Below are 21,116 nucleotides of genomic sequence, written 5' to 3'. Positions count from 1 at the left end.
AGCGCCACCGCCAGCCCAGGCGCCTCGGGGGCGGAGCCGATGAAAGACTGCCTGCCGTCCCCACCTCCCAGCCCTCCTCTTCCGCAGGGTCACCTTGGCCGGACTGCCTCAGACTGGACGTGCCCAGTCCCCAGCGGCCGCTCTAGCCCCTGCGCAGCCCTCATCCCCCCACCCCGCGATCTGGAGAGGGGGCTGCTGGGGCGTGGCGGGTGGGGAGTACTCGGCCCCTTCGGCCACTTGGGGAGCGGCCCCCTTTTCCAGGCTCGGCTCCCCGCGGCCTAGCCCTGCCCCCTCCCCCCCACCCCAAGGAGGGGCACCGCTGGGGTCGGGAAGCCAAGGTGAGCCTGACCCGGTGGGGGTCGAGGAAGTGGGGAAGCTGGTCTGGCTCCTCCCGCCAACTCCCCGACGATGAGTGTCAGGGCTGCAAATAGCCCAGTGGAATCAATGAGTCACGGAAGCTGGAAATACCGCGCCCCCTCTCCCCTCCCCTCCTTCTGCCTGCAGCCGGAGCTGCACTGGGGAGCGCCCAGAAGGCACTCTGATTTCCTACTGCTTGGCGGTGTGGGGCGTCCAGCCAGAGAGCACCCAGACTCCCTGAACCAGCCAGCCCCCCAGCCAGGTTCCACCCCAACTCTGTCCCTGGGGCTGTGTGACCCTGGGCTAGTCACTCAGCCTCTCTGGTCCCCAGAGTCCATCTGGTACAAGATGGGCCTCAGGAAGGCAGGCTACCCAGTGCAGCAGGCCCACCTCTGGTGTCCCTGTGCCTGGGACAATGCCTGGCATGTGGTAGCAGGGGTGGCAGTTGGAAGAGAAGGTGCTGCAAGATTTTTTACAGAAATAATTCCCGGATTCCTGCCCAGGTGGATATGAAAGTCAAGGGAGGAGGCCCAAGGACACCCACATTTCTGTGAGGCTTTGAGCTCTACTCGAGCTATCCAACCCCCGCCCCCGGCCCCCCCCACCACCCCAGCCCCAATCTCAAGGAAGGCCTCTGTTTATTCCCCACCCGGCCTCCAGCCCCACCCGCTGTTTGAGAACTTGAGGCAGGTGCTCTCCAGAAGTCTGTGATTCTGTTGTTTATTGTGTGTGCAGTGTACAATTCTAGGACCCTCCCATGCCCCCTCCCCTCCCATCCCCCAAGGGCCCCTGAACGGCGGGGCTAAGAGGTCACCCTAAGACCACTGGCCCAAGAGGGGCAGAGGGCAGAGGCTGGCCCTTTGCCCTCACCCCTGCTTCTGTATATGGGAGACTGAGCCCCAGTCACTGGGGGCAGCTGGGGCTCCCCAGAGTGAAGGCTGACTGGGGGTCCCCACCCTGGCCTAGGGACCAGGAGGGAACTGGGTTGGGAGCTCTTCCTATGATGCAGGCATTCTCCAGCAGAAAGATGTGGGGGCAGGGTGTACAGGCCACGAGGGGCAGAAGGGGGTCACCACTCCCCAGTGCACAGAGGGGTGGGGGGCGGCGCGAGAGCAGCTTCTGATGCCCTGGGTTCAAATTCGACCTTCAGTGAGTAAGCTGGGTGCTCAGAGACTCAGTTTCCCCATTGATAAAAATGGAGACTGTAGATCTGATTTTAGAATGTTCTGAATTCGGCCTCAACCAATGGTAATACTTAGTATCTGAAGGACAGTGATAGGTGTGCGTGCGTGTGTGCGTGCATGCGTGTGTGTAGGGGGGCTATGCACACATCAAGCCTATAGATTCATAAAGGGGAAAGGATGGGAAAGGCCACTGGCCACAGGGGAAGGTTGACAAGAAGCTGGGGTCCATCTTTGAAGTCCCAAAGCCCCCCCCCCAACGCTTTCTCCCACCTGTTGGGTGACTGTCTGCCCGGGAGGCAGCCCCCTGGAGCCCAGGCCTCTGGGTGGGGTGAGAAGGACCAGCCCCCCACCCCAGTCAGCCTTGCCTGGGGGCACGAGCAGGTCACAGACAGCAGGAGCGTCACACGGTTTATCACGAGCCAGCTGTATTGGAAAAACGCCATATATACAGACGCAAGGTGGCCCTGCCCTGGCACAGCTGGCTGGCTGGGGGCACCAGGTGGGCCGGCGGCCTGGCAGCTGGTCTGGGGGTTGGAGATGGCAGAGGGGAGACTTTCCATCCCAGCTGTCTCCTGGCCTCCCTGTGCCCCCGGGCAGTTCAGCTGAGACAGGCACCTCTGCTTGCGATTTCCCTCTGCCTTTCCCACGCCCCTCGCCAAGGAGCCCCAGGTCCCCGGTCCCCCTGCCCCTACCTTGCAGAGACTCCATAGATCAAAGGAATTGCCTGTCTGTCTGTCCTGCAGATTATTTGCCCAGAGATCCTGCTATCCCAATCTCCGTTCCCCAAAGTGGCTTCTCTGGGATCGCCCTTTCCCCATCCCAATCCCTTTATTCTGGATTAAGTGAAAGAGGGCACATCTGGAATCTGGGGGCCACGGGTCAGGCAAGGGGGGTCCCTGGGCTGCCTTGGGCAAAGCAGAAGACCTTAACTGGGGGGGACGACCCACCTGGGGTCTGCAGGGGGTCAGAGCCTGGAGTCTGGGCTGAGATGTCCTGGAGGCTGTCATGAGGGGGTTAGGAAGACCTCTGGCAGGCCAGTGGGGACAAGGTGGGGAAGGGCCAGGGAAGGGAGGCCCTCAGATTTTTATCTCCGTCCGGAAGGTCTGCTGGACGTGCTCTGTGTGCGGGTGGCGTCGCGCCCGGATGGTGAGGCTGCCGTCCTCCCTCAGAGCCGAGGTCACGGATGTGGGGTCCACGTCCTCTGGCAGCTGGCACTTGTGAGCGAAGGTGTTCATGACGGTGCCATCCGCTGCCAGCTGGGGAAGGGGTGATGGTTCAAGCCAGGCTGCCCCCAACCTCCGTCCTACTTATGTCAGCCACAGCCCCTTCTCCCCAGTCTAAGCCCAGCTGGGCCCCCACATGCCAAGGGGTTCTGCTCTCGGGTGCAGAGGCCCGGGGCAGGGGCTGGCCAGGGTGGTGGTTGAGTGCAGGACAGGCACAGAGGGGCTGAGAGGAGCTGCGGCTGTTCTGAGGGGTAGGCAAGGGCTTGGTGGAGGGAGCTCCGAGAGGGAGGCAGAAGCTAGGCCTCCTGAGCAACAAAGAGAAGATGGCACAGAACAGAGCAGAGCCCTCCTGGACACCCAGGCACACGGAGTGTCCACCGCCAGGGCCGGGCCAGCTGCCCCTCCCTCATGACTCGGCCAGCACATAGTGTCCAGAAGAGGCCGGGGTGGCTGAGTCACTGGCAGGGCTGGCAGGGCTGGCACGTGCTGCCCACTGGTCCCGGTGCCCACAGTCCTTGGCTTCCCTGGCGGGGTGCCAGGGGAAGAAGCCGGGCTATGGGGTCTCCAGAGGAAGCCTTGGGCAGACCCTCTCCTCGGGCAGCTGTGGCTGTGGCCTGCTGGGGGCAGCATCCCCATTCAGGCCGGGCCACACCCTCCTCCTGAGTGCAGGCCTCCTGGGAGCTGGGACTCAGAGACCCTAGTGACACAGTGACCCCGAGACCTGTTGGTGAAGGAAGTGTGGGGTTCAGAGTGTGTGTGACCCTGAACTACAGGGCCTAACTCAGGGGCCTGAGGAGGGGGCGGGGCCTCTGGGTCCAGGAGGGAAGAGGGCTTGAGAGGTGTCATGTGAGGGAGCCCCCCCCGCAGCTGCCTGGGGAGCCCCGCACCTGAGCGCATGCCCGCCAGAAGAGATGTCCTCACTTAACCACTGTCTCCCTCCTCTCCTCTCCCGTCTCACCTCACCCCTCAGGTGCCCCCCGCCTGCGTCCTTCCACCCCTCGCCAGTCCCCCGTGGCCCCCTCAGCTGCCCTTGGCTCCTGAAGAAAGGATCTGAGAGCCTTGGGGCAGACAGAGGCAGGAACGGGGACCCACGACCCACAGGCTACAGGAGCCAGGTCTGCCATTTGCCCTGGTGGAGTTGGGGAAGGCACTGGTCAGGGTCTGGGGTCCAAGGATGGGACACAGGCGTGGGGACACTGGGCCGAGGGTCCAGGGGTGGAGCCCGGGGTCCGGGTGGGGTGGGCAAGCCTCACCTTCTCAGCCCGCACCTCGATGTGGTTGTTGGAGGTGGTGACGATGATGTCTTCAGGTGAGAAGTCGCTCACGTCCACTGCAAACTCATAGGCGTCTCCGAGGGTCTTGATGTTGCCCGGTCCCCCGGAACGGGCTGTGGAGAGGGCTGCCGTGAGCTGAGCCAGCGCAGGCTTGCATCAGAACCCGGGTTTCTGGCTCCTGCTCCTGGGCAAAGGGTGCAGCACCCCCAGGCCTGACCTCCACCCAGCTGTTGCTCCTAACCCTGCCCACCCCTCACCTCTTGCAGCCCACCTTTTCCATGGAGGGAGGGGGCCTCACCCAGCACAGATGGATGTGACACCCTCTGGAGCAACCCACTCCAGGCCTGGAGGCTGGGGGATGCATACCCCCCAACCCCATCCAGCCCTCCAGGGCTCCACCAAGGACCTGGCCACAGTCCCTGTGTGGCCATTGGCATCACAGCTGTCCCCTGGGCCACAGGTGTTCCTAGGAAGCCTGCTTGTTCTCATGGCCACATCTGTCCTGGTGGCCACATGTGGCTGCAGCTGTGCAGCACCTGCTCCCGGCAGCTCGGCACCACATCCACTTTCAGAGGTGCCCTCAGCAGGTGTCCCCTACCTGTGCATCTCCCCCTCCCAGAGCACTTGCCTGGGAAGGCCAGGGGCTCCGAGCGGGGCCGCATGAAGCTGCCGAAATCCTCGGAGAACATGCTCAGGGCCTTCTCCATCGGGGGGTCCTGGGCCGGGAGGGCGTGGGAGGCTGAGGAGGCCGAGGAGGAATGGAAGCTTCTCTCCGCTCTGAAGGTGGAGGAGGTCCTGTGGCTCATCCACGGGTGGGCGGCCGGGCCCTGGCCAGGCGGGCAGGGTGGACGGGAGAGGGTGCGGGCGGCAGGCTCCGGGGAGCGTGCCGGACCCCAACTGCCGGTGCTTTATAAGGCCTGACCATCCCTGGGCTCGGGGCCAGCCTCTTGTCTACCAGCTAAATTTAGGCCTCTCCGTGGCCCGGAGGGGGCTGGAAATCTTCTCCAGTGAGACGGCGCTGCTGACAGTCCAACACACGCGGGCCGAGCCCGAGTTCCCAGCCCAGCATTCCAGGCCGATAACTCCAGCCCAGGGCCTCCACACGCAGCGAGGCAGGGGCCAGTGCTGTCCCTTTGCCACTCAGACCCCCGTGCCCATCCTGGGACCTTGTGTGTGTGGTGTTTCTGTGTCTCTGTCTCTCGCATCAGCCTGGGGCTCCCTGCGGACTGTGCCTCCCCCATCAGATTGTAAGCTCTTTGAGGACAGGGCTGTCTCTAGTTCCTGTCCCCCTCCCCTGAAGTTCCAGCCCTTGGTTAGAGGGGCTCTGGGTAGTGGGCAATCAGGGCAGAGGGGCCCAAGCCCCTGGCTCTGGGGAGGGCAGGCAATGCAAGGTCAGGAGGTCCCGGGTGGGTGGTGGACCCCCACCTGCTGGACCCCGGTGCGAGGTGAGGGCTCCCTCCTGCAGATGATGCTCACAGCCATCTCTTAGGAGGGACTGAGACAGCCCTGGTGGTGTGTGTGGGGGGTATAGAATGTGCAGCTGTCCCCCTGCCAGCTCCCACGGGGACCCAGATTCTGTGCTTGCCCTCCCCCAACTCTGGGAACTTACTGGGGCCCCAGAGGAGAAAGCTGGCAGCCTGAGGCAGGGCTGGAGGTCGGGGCCAGACTCAGAGGAGGAGGGCAGATAATGTGGTAATTGTCCTTAAAGATCCAGAAGGTTGTGCTCCTGGGAACTCGGCTTGACCTCCAGCTCAGAGGAGATGCCTGAGACTGCGGTGGGCCAGAACTCAGCTAGAGATGAAGGAGAATTCCAGAAGAAACTGCTCCACCTCTGACTATTGGAGGGCCTGCTGGGCCCGGGCCCCTGGCTCTGAGCTTTTCAGCTCGGCCGTTTGACCCCACATGGCTCAGGACTGAAGCATTATTCCCATTTCTCGCAGAGGGGGCCGGCTTGCCTGTGGGTAAGGGGCAGAGCTGGGATTTGAACCCAGACGCGTCTGAGCCTTGGTCCTCCAGGAGGCCAGAGTGACCAAATGTATGTGTATGGAGACAGGCTGCCCTGAAGACGCTGAGAAGCCCCTCTCTGTCCACCTGTGGCTCAGCAAAACCAGGACTGGCCTGGGGGCCAGGTTGGGGGAAGGCCACTTGGGGAGGTGGGCAGGCCCTCTGCTGCTGCCCAGGTTGCAGTGTGGGGCCTCTGCTCTCCTCTCCAAATCTTGCCCTCCTCCTCCAGGGAGGCCTCTCTGATTGCTGCAGTGTCACAGGGAGCCCTGCCCAGCTGCCCACCCCAGCACCGGGCAGGGTGATGTGGTCTTCCTGTGTCTGTGATTTCTCTGCCATCCTCTCTCCCATATCAGGCTGGCAGTTCCTCCAAGGCAGGGGTTCACCTGTGGCCCCATTAGTTTGGGGGCTCCTGAAGGTGGGGACTGTTTCTTCTTTCTTGGGCTCCCATAGAACTTCATCCTTGGGGGCTCCATCCACAGGGTAATTACTGGTGCTGCTGGTCCAGGGAGTGGGGGCAGGGTAGGGCACAGGGAGCAGCTGGGGGCCAGGGAGGGGGCTAGAACAAGGGGGATCTGCAACTCCAGTGGAGATTCCTGTCTGGCCCGTGTCTGTCACCCCTCATGGCTGAGGGGGTTCTAGTAGGGCTGCCAGGAAGTTACCAGCACTGAGGCGAGACGGAAAGAGGGTGGGGGTGGGGGTGGGGGGCCCAGAAGCCTGCCGCCCGCCCGCCAGGGAAACAGGAGCCAGTGGCTAAATGCAGACACACTGTCATGGTGCTGAGGGCCTGAGTCACCGCTCCTGGACGTCAGATCTCGTTACCCACCCCCGCCCACCGTCCCTCCACCCCTTTCCCCGGTCCCAGAGGCGTCACCCACACGAATACTGGATCCACTGGCTTCAGTGGCCAGGAGGGACCCTGAAAGGTCATCAAGGCCATTCCCCTGTCTCCGAGCCTACCTCTCCCTCCAGATCACAGGGACAGAAGGGGCTTCAGAGATGATCCAGTGTCTTGGATCCCAAACCTGCTGGAGCATCCCAGTCACCTGGAGGAACTTTTAACAAACACAGACTCTTGCCCCTGCACCCCAAGATTCTGATTTGGGGTCTTGGGAAGGGACTAGGAATCTGTTCCCATCACTTCCCCACACGGCCAGCCTGGAGGCCAGTGTTCAGAAGCCACACGTTGCTCAGTAGATACTTACTGAACACCTACTCTGTGCCAGACACTGTCCTGGTCTCTGGGGGACCGGTGATGAATGAGGCAGAGATGAGCCCCTGCCCCATGGCTCCCAGGCTCTCCTCGTTGGACAGAAGAGGAAACCGAGGCTCCGAGTGGTGAAGGACCAGTGGGGCTGGCAGGGCTGTTCTGGCTTCAGGCTCTCACTCTCCACTGCTGCCGGCGCTCGATGCAGAAGATGGGGAAGCTGGGGGCCGGCATGGGGGGGGAAACGGCTTTTGGAGGGACTTGCCACAGGCACTGCATCACTGTACCGCCTTCTTCCCAGTTTCCTGGTATTCCCGGGGCCGGGGTGGGGGGGGGGCGGTGGGCGCGTGGACGTGCAGTGCTGGCTGGCTGGTGCCGGCTGAGAGGTTGTAGCCGGCAGCTGCTTGAGGCCAGAGAGTCGGGTTTGGGATGTCAACAGGGCGGCCGGTTATCCTGTGTACACAGTGGACAGGTTGGGGTGGCCAAGGCGATGGTGGGCCAGGGTCCATGCAGAGCAGCAAACCCCCACCACACTTCCCACAACAAACATACATGTTCCTATGTTGAACGACTGGGCCTGGCGTCCAGGGGCAGAGAGTGGCTCAGGATCCCAGGATTTTAACAAGTCATTGAAGGGCCATTGTGATTTTCAGAGGGGAGCTTTGTCTGGGTGAGTGGGGGAGGGCAGTTGTCCCAGATCCCTTACCCAAATCTTCCTAAAGTGTCATCAGACACAAATCCTCTGCTTTATGCCCAAACCCTTGCCCTGATTGTTTAAGCCACAGGAACTGGAGGAGCTCAGGGCAGGGGAAAATCCAGACAGTCTGGGTCTGGGTTCAGCCTCTGCTGTGTGACTTTAGATGAGTGACTGCACCTCTCTGATCCTCCATTTGTCATCTGCAAATGGTGATGTTGCCCCTGACTCGCAGGGTGCTGGGAGGATGAACTGAGTTGCAGTTGTAATGGGCCTGACATGCAGCTGCCACGTAATGTGTGCTTCTTCCCTCACCATGCCCCTCGATGCCCTCACTCCTACCCTCTGTTAGGGTGGGACAAAGTCTGTGGCATTTACCCAGAAGCGCTGGGGTTTGAGAGGCAGTTTTCTGAAACTGCAGGCACTGGACGTGAGGATCAAGTTCAAGTTCTTTGCCAGGCCTCGGAGGCCCCCAGCCACCCCAATTCGCTGCCCTCGCTCCAGCTTTCCGGCCACCTCCCCACCTCTGAGCAAGGTGGGCTCTCAAGACAGGACCATGGAGCTACAGTTTGTAGGTTTTGGAGTCGGGCAAACCTGGGTGGGAATCCTGGCTCTGCCCCTTGGCCTCTGTGACCTTGGACAAGCAGCCTCGCCTCTCCAAGGCTCTCTAAAGTGACATAACACCCCCCTCGCTGGTCCTCCCTGCACACTCATCAATTTGGGGGAGGGGTGAGCACGGCAAGGATGCAGTAAGGACAGCCGGGTCCTTCCGCCTGCTCCGCCAGCTCCCTTCCCTCGCCCTTCTCTGCTTTTTCAAGCTCCTTCCATGCCTGGCTCTGAGAATCCAGGGCCCTGACCCTCAGCCCCGACAGATGACCCCTCACTGTCCTGCTGTGTGCATGAATTTCCCCCTCCCGGGCCCCTCGTGCCCCGGTCTGCAGCCTGGAGCTGCAGCCTCTGCGTGGCTCTGGCAGGTTGGGGGAGCCCCTGCTCCTGGTCCCTCTTGGCTTCTCTGGCCTGTAGAGCTCAGCCGGCCTGGGCAGTTCTGGTTGGTTTGTCAAGGACATTCTTAATGGCCACTGTACACCCCAGCGGCGGGGGGGGGGGGGGGGGGTGAGGGTGGGAGGGGGAGAAGAGGGAGCCAGGATGTTGATTGGTGGAATGCACACCTGTCCAGGTGCACCTGCGCTGCAGGCAAAGGAGTCTCTGTTAGAGGAGGGCCAGCTGGGGCCACAGCGGGACGGACGCACAGAGGTGAGGGGCCGCCGGGTGCGGGGCTGGGCACAGACTTGATGGAACCTGCCAGGGCCAGGGCGGGCAGCGCGGGAAGCTGGAGGGCCGGGAGCCAGCACCTCGCCGGGACTCTCACGGGCTCTCCTTCTGGGCCTGGGCTTTTCCTGCCTCTGTGGCCTGAGCTGAGGGAGAAGGCTCCGAGATGGGCATAGGGGGCGGGGGGAGGTCAGAGCGGTCCCTGGGGACCCCGAGCGAGAGAGTGACTCTGCTGGGCAAGGAGACTGCTCTGAGTAGTGGAAGCAGCCACACATCCAGGGAGGGTAGGAGCGGTGGTCACCGGGAAAGGGGGCTCTGAGGCTTGGGGTCCTGTCTTGACCAATCTCCTGGTGGACCCAGAGGGCCCAGCCAGGAGCCTCCAGCTCCACGCTGCACGTTAACACACACGCGTGTGCCCTTGGTGACACCCACCCAGTGATAAGGGCACACCAGACCCATGCGCCCTCCTGATAACTTCACACACACACACACAGAGGAAAACATCACCTTTCCTTTTTATCTGAGATGTAGCATTTTGGAAGGGCCAAGTGGCAGGGTGAGGGTGGTGGAGCAGCTCACCAAGGGTCTGTCCGTCTGTCTGTCCCATCAGGGACCCGATGGAGGAGCTGGTAGGGCTGCGCGAGGGCTCCTCGGGGAACCCTGTGACTCTTCGGGAGCTATGGGGCCCGTGTCCCCAAATCCGCCGAGGCATCCGAGGTGAGAGCTAGGTCCCCTTCCCCTCTCCGCGGAAGACCCCTCAGGACGTCCCCCCTACCCAGGCCCCACCTCCCCCACCCACCTTGAAGCCAAGAGCTGCTCTCCTCCTTTCATTTACCCCTGGACGTCGCTGCCCAGAGTCTCTGGGTGGCAGGGAGGGAAGGGATCTGTCTGCCTGTCCATCTGCCTTTTGGGAATGCAGCCCGAGGCCTTGTCACTGGGCCTGGGGCCTTGCTAGGGTCGGGCGGTCCCCTTTGGCCTCACACCAGGGGGCCATGTAGGTCAGGGACACAGGTCCTGGGACAACACAGCAGCCTTGCAAGGCCCTCGCCTTCTCTAAGCGGTGGACCCTGTGGAGATACTGGAGAAAGCCATGGCTCCCAGCACTCCCTCCACACCGCTGCCACCTTGACCATTCTTCCATAAGTACCCCAGCATGGGGCGGGGTGGGGAGGGCCAAGGGTCCAGGGCCCCCTGGCGGGGCCAATAGGCCTGGCACGCACTGCGCTGCCACCTTCACTTGCCACCACTCCTGCTCTGCCCCTCAGTGAGGCAGAGTGCCCTCCGGGCTACCCTGGAGGGGGCCACCTGGTCCTAGCCCCCCACCACCCCTGCCCTCCCTGCCCTGAGCCTGAGCAGGCCTCCAGCGAAGGGGCTGTCCATGCCCCCGCCTGGCCCCGGGCTATGACCCCCTGCCCCCGCCCCAGGTGGCCTGGAGTGGCTGAAGCAGAAGCTGTTCCGGGTGGGTGAGGACTGGTACTTCCTCATGATCCTCGGGGTGCTCATGGCCCTGATCAGCTACACCATGAACTTTGCCGTGGACCGTGTGATCGGAGGTAGCCCTGCCCTGCACGCACGTCTGCTCTGGACCTAGGGCTTCCGAGCATGCTCTCGGGATGCCAGACGGGCTGCCAGGTGCAGCAGAGCTGGGGGAGGGCCCTGAGTGGGGAAGAGGCCTGTGTGTGTTGCTGGCTTTGCTCTTGACTTGCTGTGTGACCCTGGGCAGGCTCCTGAGTCTCTGAGCCTTAGTCTCCTCATCTGCACAATGAATGAGAGAGACCTGAATATTCCCAAAAGCCCTTCTTCATCTCAGCTCACTGCTCACCTCTTTTTACCAGCCCTGCTCCCTCTCGTGCCTCCCTTCCCTCTGCTTCAGCAGGCTCTCCACCCTGAGGTCTCCCTGGAAGAGGGGGCATGGGGCAGGAAGAGTCTAACAGACCTTCTCTGGGAGATGTGCTCAGGTGCCATCATGAGGACCTGTGATGCACCAGACTTCGTTTGAGGCGCTTCACACTCTGTCTCATTTCTCGCAATGACCCTGGGAGGGAGGTACCACCACGAGCCCATTTGACAGACAGGGAAACAGAGGCTCAGAGAGGTTGAGTCGCTCGTTCAAGGTCACTCAGCTAGGGGAGTGGCAAAACTGGGATCTGGATCCAGGGTCCTACTCCTGCCTCCTCCTGGGGATCTGCCACTCACTGCGCGCCCTGGGCTTCCCCTCTCCGAGCCTCCACTTCCTGGTCAGTGAGTGGGCACCTGGGGCTGCAGAGCCTGCAGGTGGCTCCCTGACCCTGGGCTGTCCCCAGCACACAATTGGCTGTACCGGGAGATTGGGGACAACCACCTGCTCCGGTATCTGTCCTGGACCGTGTACCCCATGGCCCTGGTCTCCTTCTCCTCCGGCTTCTCCCAGAGTATCACACCCTTCTCCGGAGGTGAGCCTGGTCACTGTGCCATTTGCCTGTGTGCCTTGCACTGAATTCCCCTGACCAAAGCCTTTTCATACCTCTGGGGCTTCTGATGGGGGAGGCAGGGAGCAGTAACCCCATTTCACAGCCAGAGAAGCCAGGCTCAGAGAAATCGTGTTGCTTGCCAAAAGTCACACAGCGAGAAGGCCAGATCTTGACTCCTGGGTCGCTGCTGGCTCTGCTCCCTTTCTGAGAGCCCCTCGGGCGGTGACAGGGAGCACTGGGGGCAGGTTGCTTTGGGGGGTTGGTGCCATGGTATCCCCAGGGAGGGGCTAATGGAAAGGCACAGCTCCCCCCGGCGTCTCAGCTCTGCCTCCAGCTCCAGGCCAGCAGAGGAGAGTTCTGGGGGCACATCCGGGGTGCCTGAGATGCTATCCTGGGTTCCTCTCATCCTGCCTTAGCTGTCTGCCAGGCCCAACTGGAAGAACATGGACAGCTCATGGCCCCTCTCTGACCCTCAGCTTCCTCCTCTGCAAGATGAGTTTAAGAATCCTAACTCCAGGGTTTAGGAGGACCTGACAAGATCGTCTTGATGTGAAACTTTTGTGCAGGGCGAGGTGTTAAGAGTTTAATCTAGAGACTGTCCCTCGTCTTGCCCCCCCCCCAAGGTTCTGGAGTCCCAGAGCTGAAGACCATCTTGTCGGGGGTGGTCTTGGAGGACTACCTGGATATCAGGAACTTTGGGGCCAAGGTGGTGGGCCTCACCTGCACCCTGGCCGCCAGCAGCACCATCTTCCTGGGCAAAGTGGTATGGGCAGGCGAGAGCTCCCCACCAGCCCCTGCCCTGCCCTCCTGGCCCTCTTCTTTTTCCCCATCGCCCCACTGAAGCTGGGTCAGCGGGACTCAGGCCAACGCCTGCATTCAGGGGTCCAGTCTGGGGAGGAGGCAGCTGGGGTGAGAGGTGACAAAGGTGGGGGGAAGGTGGGGGATGGAGGAGGAGGGTGTGGGTGGGACAGCCAATGTGTCTCTGCATGAGGTCCCTCTACCCCCCACCCCTGGGCCCCGAGGGGGAGGAGCATGGCCGTCTCCCCTCAGAGGACAAGTCCTGCCCCTGTGCCCACACCGCCCCCCGCAGGGCCCCTTCGTGCACCTGTCTGCCATGATGGCTGCCTACCTGGGCCGCGTGCGCGTCCAGGCCACTGGGGAGTCCGAGGTGAGGGGCTTAAGGAGGGTCCCCTAGGAAGAATGAGAGGGAGGGGAGGGCGTGGCTGGCTCTGAGCCCCGACTCTGCATCCCCCCAGAACAAGAGCAAGCGAAATGAAATGCTGGTGGCGGGGGCTGCGGTGGGCGTGGCCACAGTGTTCTCGGCCCCCTTCAGCGGTGAGACCCTCCCTCGCGCCCCCCTCTGCACCCTGGGGCCCCCACTCACCTCTCCTGTCCCCTGGCACGGTCAGACTGCCCCCCTCGCTCCTCTGCCCTGCTGAAGGGACTGGAGGAGGGATGGGGCGAGTCCTGGTCTTGGTGTTTACTGCAGTTTTGGCGCGGGCACAGCCACCCCAGGCTGGGGGTGGGGGTGGGTTACATTAGACAGACTTGGGTGTGAAATCCGGGTCTGCTGTGTGACCCCAGCCTGTGAGTTCACCTCTCGGAGCCTCATTTCCTCCTGTGTAAATGGGGATCATAACAGTCCCCGCCCCACAGGGCTGCTGTAAGGATTGAGATGGCCGTGCCATGCTCACTGGGCAGCGGAGCCGGTCCTGCCCTCCCCTCATCTCAGCTGGGGACCAAAGGGAAGGGGCGGCCCTGTCTGCGGGCTGTGGAACAGGACAGGAGGGCTCCAGGCGCTGGGGTGGGTGGAGGTAGAGGTCCCTCTAAGCTCAGTGTCGCCCCCAGGCGTCCTGTTCAGCATTGAGGTCATGTCTTCCCACTTCTCGGTCTGGGATTACTGGAGGGGCTTCTTTGCTGCCACCTGCGGGGCCTTCATGTTCCGCCTCTTGGCGGTCTTCAGCAGCCAGGAGGGTGAGCCCCACTGGACCACCGACCCGGCCCTGCCTCCCCTGCCTCTTCCCTCCTCCCTACTTTTCTCCCCTTCCTCTCCCCTCTTCCTCCTCTTCCTTTCCCTACCACTGTCTTGGAGGATGGAAGGGAGCTGACCTGCGTTAGCCTGTGTTGGGCATAATGGATGGGGGGGCCTGAAGGTCGAGGGGGGCAAAGCTGGGCAGGATGGCAGGGGCCAGGTTGTAGGGGCCTTGAACGCCAGGAAAGGGGTATTCAAGGGCAGGACCTGGCACCATCCCCACCCCCACTGGTTAATTCTGGGTTTGGCTGGGGTGGGAATGTGGTCCCTCCTCCCCACCCCGTCCCTCCGCAGAGACCATCACCTCCATCTTCAAGACCAGCTTCCGGGTGGATGTCCCCTTCGACCTGCCAGAGATCTTCTTTTTTGTGGCGCTGGGGTGAGTGGGTGCCTTGGGCCCCTCAAGAGCCCAACAGGGGGCCTCCCCAAGGCCTGAACTGCTGCCCTCGGTACTGGGGAGGGCCCTGCACTCACCTCCCTTCCCTCAGGGCCATCTGTGGCATCGTGAGCTGTGCTTACCTCCTTTGTCAGCGCGTGTTCCTCGGCTTTGTCAGGACCAGTCGGGTCATCTCCAAACTCATGGCCACCAGGTCGGCTCTGGGTGGGGCCTGGGGAGCCCCTCACTGGGACTCTCAGCTTCCTGAGCCCACAACTCCTTCATATAGAAAGCCCCACTCCCTGACTGAACCCCCATCCTCCTACTGAGCCCCCTAAACCCCCTAGCCCACACCCCACTTATGGAGCCCCCGTCCCCTCACTAAGCACTTTTCCAGGTCCCCACAGCCACTGCTCCCCCTTTACCGGGCTACCACCCCCTCCATTTAACCCTCCCCTCCTGAGGCCTCACCCCCTCACTAGCTCCCTCCCCCTCACTGAACCCCTGCTCCCCACGAGCCACAAGCCCCTTACAGAGCCCCCTTTCCTCCCCAAACCTTTCTCTCTGCCCCCTCCTCCCCACAGCAAGCCTCTGTGTTCCGCCCTGGCCGCCTTGGTTCTCGCCTCCATCACCTACCCCCCTGGCTCGGGCCGCTTCATGGCTTCTCGGGTAAGGGGTGCTGAGCTGGGGCCGTGGGAGTGGGGAACCGCATTCCCCCATTCGTGGCCCTCTCTGAGCCCATCATCTCTCTTAGTCCCCACGGCACCTGCACGGGGGATGCCTGGGCATCATTTTATGGTTGAGGACGCTGTAGCTCCCAGAGGTTCAGAGCCCTTCCCAAGGTCCCCCCACCCTGATGGGAGGTGGCAGAGGAGGATTTGAAGCTGGGTCAGGGGGTGAGGGGGTGGCGAGGCTGCTGCCCGCCCCCTCATGCAGAGTTCCGGCCTCCTCCCCGCTCCAGCTGTCCATGAGTGAGCTTCTGAACTCACTGTTAGACAACAACTCGTGGGCACTGATGACCCAGAACTCATCCCCACCCTGGCCTGCGGAGCCCGACCCCCAGAACCTGTGGTTCGAATGGTACCACCCTCGGTTCACCGTCTTTGGGACACTTGCCTTCTTCCTGATTATGAAGGTGGGTGCCCCGGGCCCCCCAGGGGTGTGCACAGAGCTGAGACCAGCCTTGAGTGGGATGGGGTGCCTCCCCACTGCACATAGCACAGGGCCAGGGCCTTCACCCAGACTCCCTGATCTGACCCCTGCCTGCTGTGTGGTCCTGGGCAAGTCAGCTCTCTGAGCCTCAGTTTTCTCATCTTTAAAATGGGGTAGTTATTGTGCCTACCACAAAGGGAAGGTCGAGAGGGAAGAAAGGAAAGCCCCTGGCATGGTGCCAGCACACAGTAGACACTTTGTCAGGTTCCTTCCCTGACACGAGACACTGGCCATGGGCATGTGCCTGGGCATCCTCCTTCTCCCTGGGGAACTCCCCTGTTCCCTGTCCAGTCCCTCCCTTGCCTACTCTTGTCCCGTTGCCTCTGACCTCTGCCCCTCTGGCTTCCCATCGCCCACAGTTCTGGATGCTGATTCTGGCCACCACGATCCCCATCCCTGCTGGGTACTTCCTGCCCATATTCATCTATGGTGAGTCTGATCCTGGGGGTCTCAGAGGCTCTGGGTTATTGGGGGAGGACCATGGCTGCTGGTCCGCCCCCTCCCTCCCCGGGATGGTACTGAGGTTGGTCCCCAGGAATGGAGGGCTCTGGGGGTTCAGCCTGGCTCCCCCTCCTGCTACTATGTCTGTGGCTAGGAGCTGCCATCGGGCGCCTCATAGGGGAGGCCCTCTCTGTTGCTTTCCCTGAGGGTATTGTGGCCGGAGGGGACACCAACCCCATTGTGCCTGGGGCGTATGCCCTGGCAGGTGAGTAGACCGGGTCCCCATTGGGTGGGCAGACACTACGGGGCTGGGCTGGACCTGGAGAATCAGCCAGTGGTTCTTCAGGGCTTGGAGTGCTCACTGAGCCCCCCACGAGCCCTCCTCCCTGAGCCCCCATTACTCTCTCCAGCTCCTGTCCTGTCTCTGCACCCCCATCCCCTCCTCACTGCTTCCCCCTCACCAAGCCCAGGCCCTGGGGCACTTCCAACAGTGGCCAGCATGTGGCCTCCGGACAATTCCTGTCCTAGCCTCTGGCCATGGCCACACCAGCCTTGCCCTCTGCAGGGGCTAGCCTCTGGCCTGAGTCACCCCATCCCGGCTCTGCCTCTGCAGGGGCCGCGGCCTTCTCAGGAGCTGTGACCTACAGCATCTCCACGGCGCTGCTGGCCTTTGAGATGACTGGCCAGATCGTGCATGCACTGCCCGTGCTGATGGCGGTGCTGGCGGCCAACGCCATTGCCCAGAGCTGCCAGCCGTCCTTCTACGATGGAACCATCATTGTCAAGAAGCTGCCGTACCTTCCATGGATCCGGAGCCGAAACATCAAGTGAGCAGCACCCGCCTCAGGCTGGCTGAGGGGGGTGATGGTGTCTGAGTGGGCTGGGCGGGGAGGCCTCCCCCCAGAAACCCCACTGTGCTGACTTTGGACGTGAGTGGTTGGGAGGGGACACAGTTGCCCTCTTGTCTTCACTCTCCCTATTTTCCTGCATGACCTTGGGCGAGTCCTTGGCCTCCTGGGCCTCAGTGTCATCCCACCCGGGATCCAAACCGTCTTGGGGGGTCTAGGAGTTGCTCGTTCCAGGAGTCTCTCTGGCCACACTGGAGAGCCAGCAGAGCTCCCCCACACGCCCCCGCCTCGTCCTGGGGTCTGGCTGTCCCCCTCCTCCAGGACCTGACGGGGACGTCTGTCTGCCTCCAGCTCTCACGGTGTGACTGCGGAGCACTTCATGAACTGCACCATCACCACGCTGGCCAAGGACACACCACTGGAGGAGGTGGTCAAGGTCGTGACCTCCACAGACACGGCCGAGTACCCCCTGGTGGAGAGCACAGGTGCCCGGTGGGAAGTGGGGGCATGAATGGGGGGCCATTCCTTCTGCCTTCCTCTTGGACCCTGGAGGGTCAGGCCAGGAAAGGGTAAGCAGGACATTGGACCTGTCAGGTAACTGAATCTGAGTCCAGACTCCTCAACTGTGTGACCTTGGGCAAGTCGCTTCGCCTCTCTGAGCCCCAGTTTCCTCATTGGTAGAATGGAGATAATAGCCAGCCTGCCTTGGGGTGGCTGACATGTTCAGGTGAGACATGAGAGGATGCTTGTAAGGCTCTCTGTGAACAGCTCTTGGAATTCTAGAAACCAGGCCTGTGTGCTTGGGCAGTGGGGGTAGGATGGTGGGAATACTCCTGGAGTCTCCCACCAGGCTCCTTCCCTCAGCCTCCCCTTCAGGAGTTCCCCCGCTGAGTTCCCTGTCCTAGTCCCCGTTGCCATAAGAAAAACATGTGTTTAGAGAAAAACGAATGGGCGCCCTTATTAAAAGACACATAAGCTTGGGGGAAGATTTAGTTAAGCACCTTTCCCACTGGGACAAATACAGTATGAGTGGGAAAGATAAGTTGAGGGGGGGACAGCCATGTCCACTCATGGCCACTGTCAGCCATATGTCCCCTTTGTGCAAATGAGACAAGGTGCACACTTGGTAAGCATAGCACAGCTGGATTTTGGTCCTCACTTGTCCTTTGGGCAGGTACCTTGTGCAGTGAGCAACCTGCACAACTGTATGGGTTACCCCCATACCCACTCCAAGAGGCATAAAGCCACTGACGAGCAGCAGAAACATGGGTAAACCCCTTAAGCTCTACGAACTGCAGTTTCCTCATCTGGAAAATAGGGATTAATACAGTGTGGAGTTGTCAGAGGTTCTTATCCCAAACGCCAGGCACTTCTCCCCACCCAAATTGGGACACCTTTAACTTTATCCCACAGAACATGCCACATATCCCATTTGAAAATATTTGCATATGGAGGACCCCTCTGAGAGGCTTCACCTCCTGGAACAAAGACAGAATTGGCCTCAGGGACAAAGGCCGCTTTTACCCCTTCTGCCACAGGAAGGAAAGAGCGCCCAGCTGCAAGACCCTGTTTCTTCCCCAAGAAATAGCTTTAATTTTTTTAAAGGGGAGCATTTACAGGTCTAGTTGTAAAGTTTTAATTTTACTGAATGAGAAGTAGAAATCCTAGGCTTTCCCCTCAAAACCAAACGCCTGTAAACTCCAGTGACACCCTGGAGCGAGGCTTGCCAAGCCCCCAGCTCACAGTAGGACCCCAGAACATGGTGCCTCCCAGGTTCACGCCTCCACTGGGATGAAACTTCCTGTGGGAAATGAGGACAAGCCCAGTTCTGACACACAGATGTCTTCATACAGGTGTCACACACCTGCTCCTGCCTTGAGGCCCTGCCACCTGGGGAACCTCAGGCTGGGCAGCTTCTCTCCCGGCCCCCTGGCAGCCTTACCCAGCTGCCCTCAGCTACCACACCTCCATGTCAGAAGCTGAGTGACATTGGGCAAGACAATCAACCTCTCTGTGTCTCTGAGCCTCAGTTTCCTCTTCTGTAATATGAGTGATAATAGTTCCTGACCCATAGGCTGCTCTAGGTTCCTGGGAGATGTAAGGACACCTAGCATAGTTCTTGGCACATAGTCGGTGCCCAGAAATGCCAGTTCTTTCTTCATAATGAGCCTCTCCCTCTCCACTTGCCCAGAGTCTCAGATCCTGGTGGGCATCGTGCAAAAGGCCCACCTGGTGCAGGCCCTCCAGGCTGATCCACCTTCCTGGGCTCCAGGACAACAGGTGGGTCCTCGTAGCAGAAGGAGGTCGGGAGTCAGCAGGGTTGTGAGGGGAGGGGTGGCCTGGGGAAGGGGGAGGCTGGACCAGGCCCCATAACCCTTCCCCCATCCCCAGCTGTGTCTCCAGAGCATCTTAGCTGCGGGCTGCCCCGTAGAGCCAGTGACCCTGAAGCTGTCCCCGGAGACGTCCCTGCACCAGGTAATGGGGAGAACTTGGGCATGCGGGCAGACAAGGACGCTGGGACGCGGGGCAGGAGCGCGAGAGGAAACTTAGGCTCCATCTTCCTGACACGCTGTGCGGTCCTTCCTCCTGGGCCTGCTTCCTCTGTGCAGAATGGGCATAGCCATTCCTGCCCTCTCCGAACCTCACTCCCAGGGTTGTTGGGATGATGCCGGGACTACGGAAGTGGGAGGGAGACAGGAGCCTCTGGGTGGAGAGAGACAATGGTTCAAGTATGTCTTTGCTTCAAGGCACGCGTGGGTTTCAATTTTAGGTCCACCACATTCTCCCCATGGGATCTTGGCAAATTATTTAATCACTCTGCGTGCTGATACCTCCCCCACCCCTGCAAGCACAGAGCTGGAGCATGGGGTCGGAGAGGGGCAGAAGCAGGCTGGGGACCCGGGGGTGGTCCCAACCTCCTGTACCACCGGACGATGCTGGATGAACCTTTCGCGGTTCCAAAGGAACCAGCCCCTTGCATGGACTCTGAGGACCCCTAGTGGTCACATTGGACATTGCAGGCCCAGGTCCCGGTCTTGGACGCACCATCGGGTCCCGCCCCCCCTTCCCCGTTTCCAGACGTGGGGGCTCTGGCTCCCCTGGGACAGAGCCCTGGCCAGGACCTCCACCTCTGTTCAAAGCCCCCAGGGTAGGGAGAAATCGAAGTGATGGGCGGGTGGGCACCACCTGTCCTCCAGCTTTTGCTAACAACCCTCCAGGCACACCACCTCTTCGAGCTGCTGGACCTTCATTCCCTCTTTGTGACGTCGCAGGGCAGAGCTGTGGGCTCCGTGTCTTGGGTCGAGGTACCAGGGTCCCCAGGGTGGAGCACAGTAGAGGAGCCACGCTCCAGTAGAGGGGGGAGGAGGCACCCATATCCTCCCACCCAAATTTGGAGGGGCCTCATGGGGTTCTGACGAGCCCCGCTTCCTGGCCCAGAGTGGCCACCGGGCCTGGCTACCCCTACCTTCTTCTGTGGCGAGCGGCCAGCCCTGCCACTCTCTGGGCCTCAAGGGCCCCAGCTGTGCAAGGGGGAGGCACCAGCCCTAACATTCACCTCCGAATTTACCCTGGGGGAATCCGACAAGATTGGAGCGCCCCCCCCCCCCCCCCACGGCAACCTCCTCCACAGCCTCCCTCCAAAAAAACCCTCTTTCTCTGTTCTAGTTGGAGAAAGTGATTTCCAGTCTGACAAACCCGCCGGCCCCAAAGTGAGCCAGCCTGGCAAGATGCAGCAGGGCACCTCGGCTGTCCTGGGGAAGGAGGCTGGGCAGAGACCTCCCTCGCTTCCCCCATCACAACACACCGCTCCCCTCCAGCCCAGCTCAACCCCTCGGCGGCAGGCAGCTCGAACCCAGCAATGAAGAGGAGCCCATATCCCCATGTCCCATCTGGGGTGGGACAAGTGCCATATGCCTTGAAGGACAGATCCCGCCCTGGACAGAGCTCCGAATGCGAGACAGCAGATAAACTCAATGAAAGTTTGTCACATTCACCAGTGAAGAGATTGGTGTATGCTGTCACCAAGGGCAGGCACAGATGCCCTCTGGGGTTGTCTGACTCCCAACCAGAGGGAGGAAATTTTTCCTGAGATAAATAAAGCCGATCCCCAGAGCCTCAGTTCGTGCCTCATCTCTCCTTCAAGGGCGTTGACTTGGCACCTCAGCTCCTGGCCTGCACTGGCCCTGAGTGAGCTCTCGGGCCCTGCTGGTCACGTGGGCACTGCAGGCCTAGGTCCCTGGTCTCCCACTCCTCCTCATGGCCCCTTCCTGGCGGGGAGACACGAGGAGAGCCGGGTCCCCACCGGGGCTTGTGATATTTGCCCTCCTGTGTAAGCAGGACCCGTTATTTTTGCCCCAGCCCCAGCCTCCTCCTTGGCTGCTCCACGGCTGACAAAGCAGGGTCTCCAGGTGTGGCTCTTGGGGAGTCCAGAGAGCCTTGGGCATCCTCCCTGGGGACTCCCCTGCTGGGTGGCAGCAGGTTTACCAGCTGTATGTGTGTTGGGGGGTAGGAGCCCTCCCCTAGGTCCCTCTAGACCCTGCCCCCCAG

General features: G+C 61.4%; 2 protein-coding genes across 5 annotated transcripts; one reads left to right on the top strand and one right to left on the bottom strand.

The window, feature by feature from the left end:
- Positions 1-1,061: 1,061 nt before the first annotated feature.
- Positions 1,062-13,146, bottom strand: HSPB7 (heat shock protein family B (small) member 7). Its single transcript, XM_003364459.5, has 6 exons — positions 13,044-13,146; positions 12,789-12,850; positions 7,245-7,466; positions 4,667-7,094; positions 4,018-4,151; positions 1,062-2,797 (listed from the first exon to the last, which is right to left on the bottom strand). Exons 4-6 carry the CDS (start codon positions 4,842-4,844, stop codon positions 2,618-2,620), a joined length of 492 nt encoding a protein of 163 aa, XP_003364507.2. The 5' UTR covers positions 4,845-7,094; positions 7,245-7,466; positions 12,789-12,850; positions 13,044-13,146; the 3' UTR covers positions 1,062-2,617.
- On the top strand, positions 9,092-20,688 carry CLCNKB (chloride voltage-gated channel Kb). 4 transcript variants are annotated; one of them, XM_023635700.2, is made up of 20 exons: positions 9,116-9,194; positions 9,820-9,926; positions 10,634-10,762; positions 11,513-11,641; positions 12,283-12,422; positions 12,750-12,827; positions 12,916-12,994; positions 13,508-13,633; positions 13,986-14,070; positions 14,180-14,281; positions 14,652-14,736; positions 15,029-15,202; positions 15,639-15,708; positions 15,875-15,985; positions 16,334-16,547; positions 16,920-17,053; positions 18,760-18,848; positions 18,960-19,043; positions 19,787-19,873; positions 20,235-20,688. In XM_023635700.2, exons 2-20 carry the CDS (start codon positions 9,827-9,829, stop codon positions 20,280-20,282), a joined length of 2,064 nt encoding a protein of 687 aa, XP_023491468.1. In that variant the 5' UTR covers positions 9,116-9,194; positions 9,820-9,826; the 3' UTR covers positions 20,283-20,688. The 4 variants fall into 4 exon arrangements, with proteins under 4 accessions (XP_023491469.1, XP_023491468.1, XP_023491470.1 ...); XM_023635701.2 differs by lacking the exon at positions 12,750-12,827 and having other exon boundaries at positions 9,092-9,194; XM_023635702.2 differs by lacking the exon at positions 15,875-15,985 and having other exon boundaries at positions 9,120-9,194.
- The last annotated feature ends 428 nt before the right edge of the window (positions 20,689-21,116 follow it).

The sequence above is a fragment of the Equus caballus genome, chromosome 2 (genome assembly GCF_041296265.1).
Source record: "Equus caballus isolate H_3958 breed thoroughbred chromosome 2, TB-T2T, whole genome shotgun sequence".
In the NCBI taxonomy this organism is placed as follows: domain Eukaryota; kingdom Metazoa; phylum Chordata; class Mammalia; order Perissodactyla; family Equidae; genus Equus; species Equus caballus.
The sequence above is the reverse complement of the archived record's forward strand: the minus strand, read 5'-3'. Positions and strand labels throughout refer to the sequence as shown.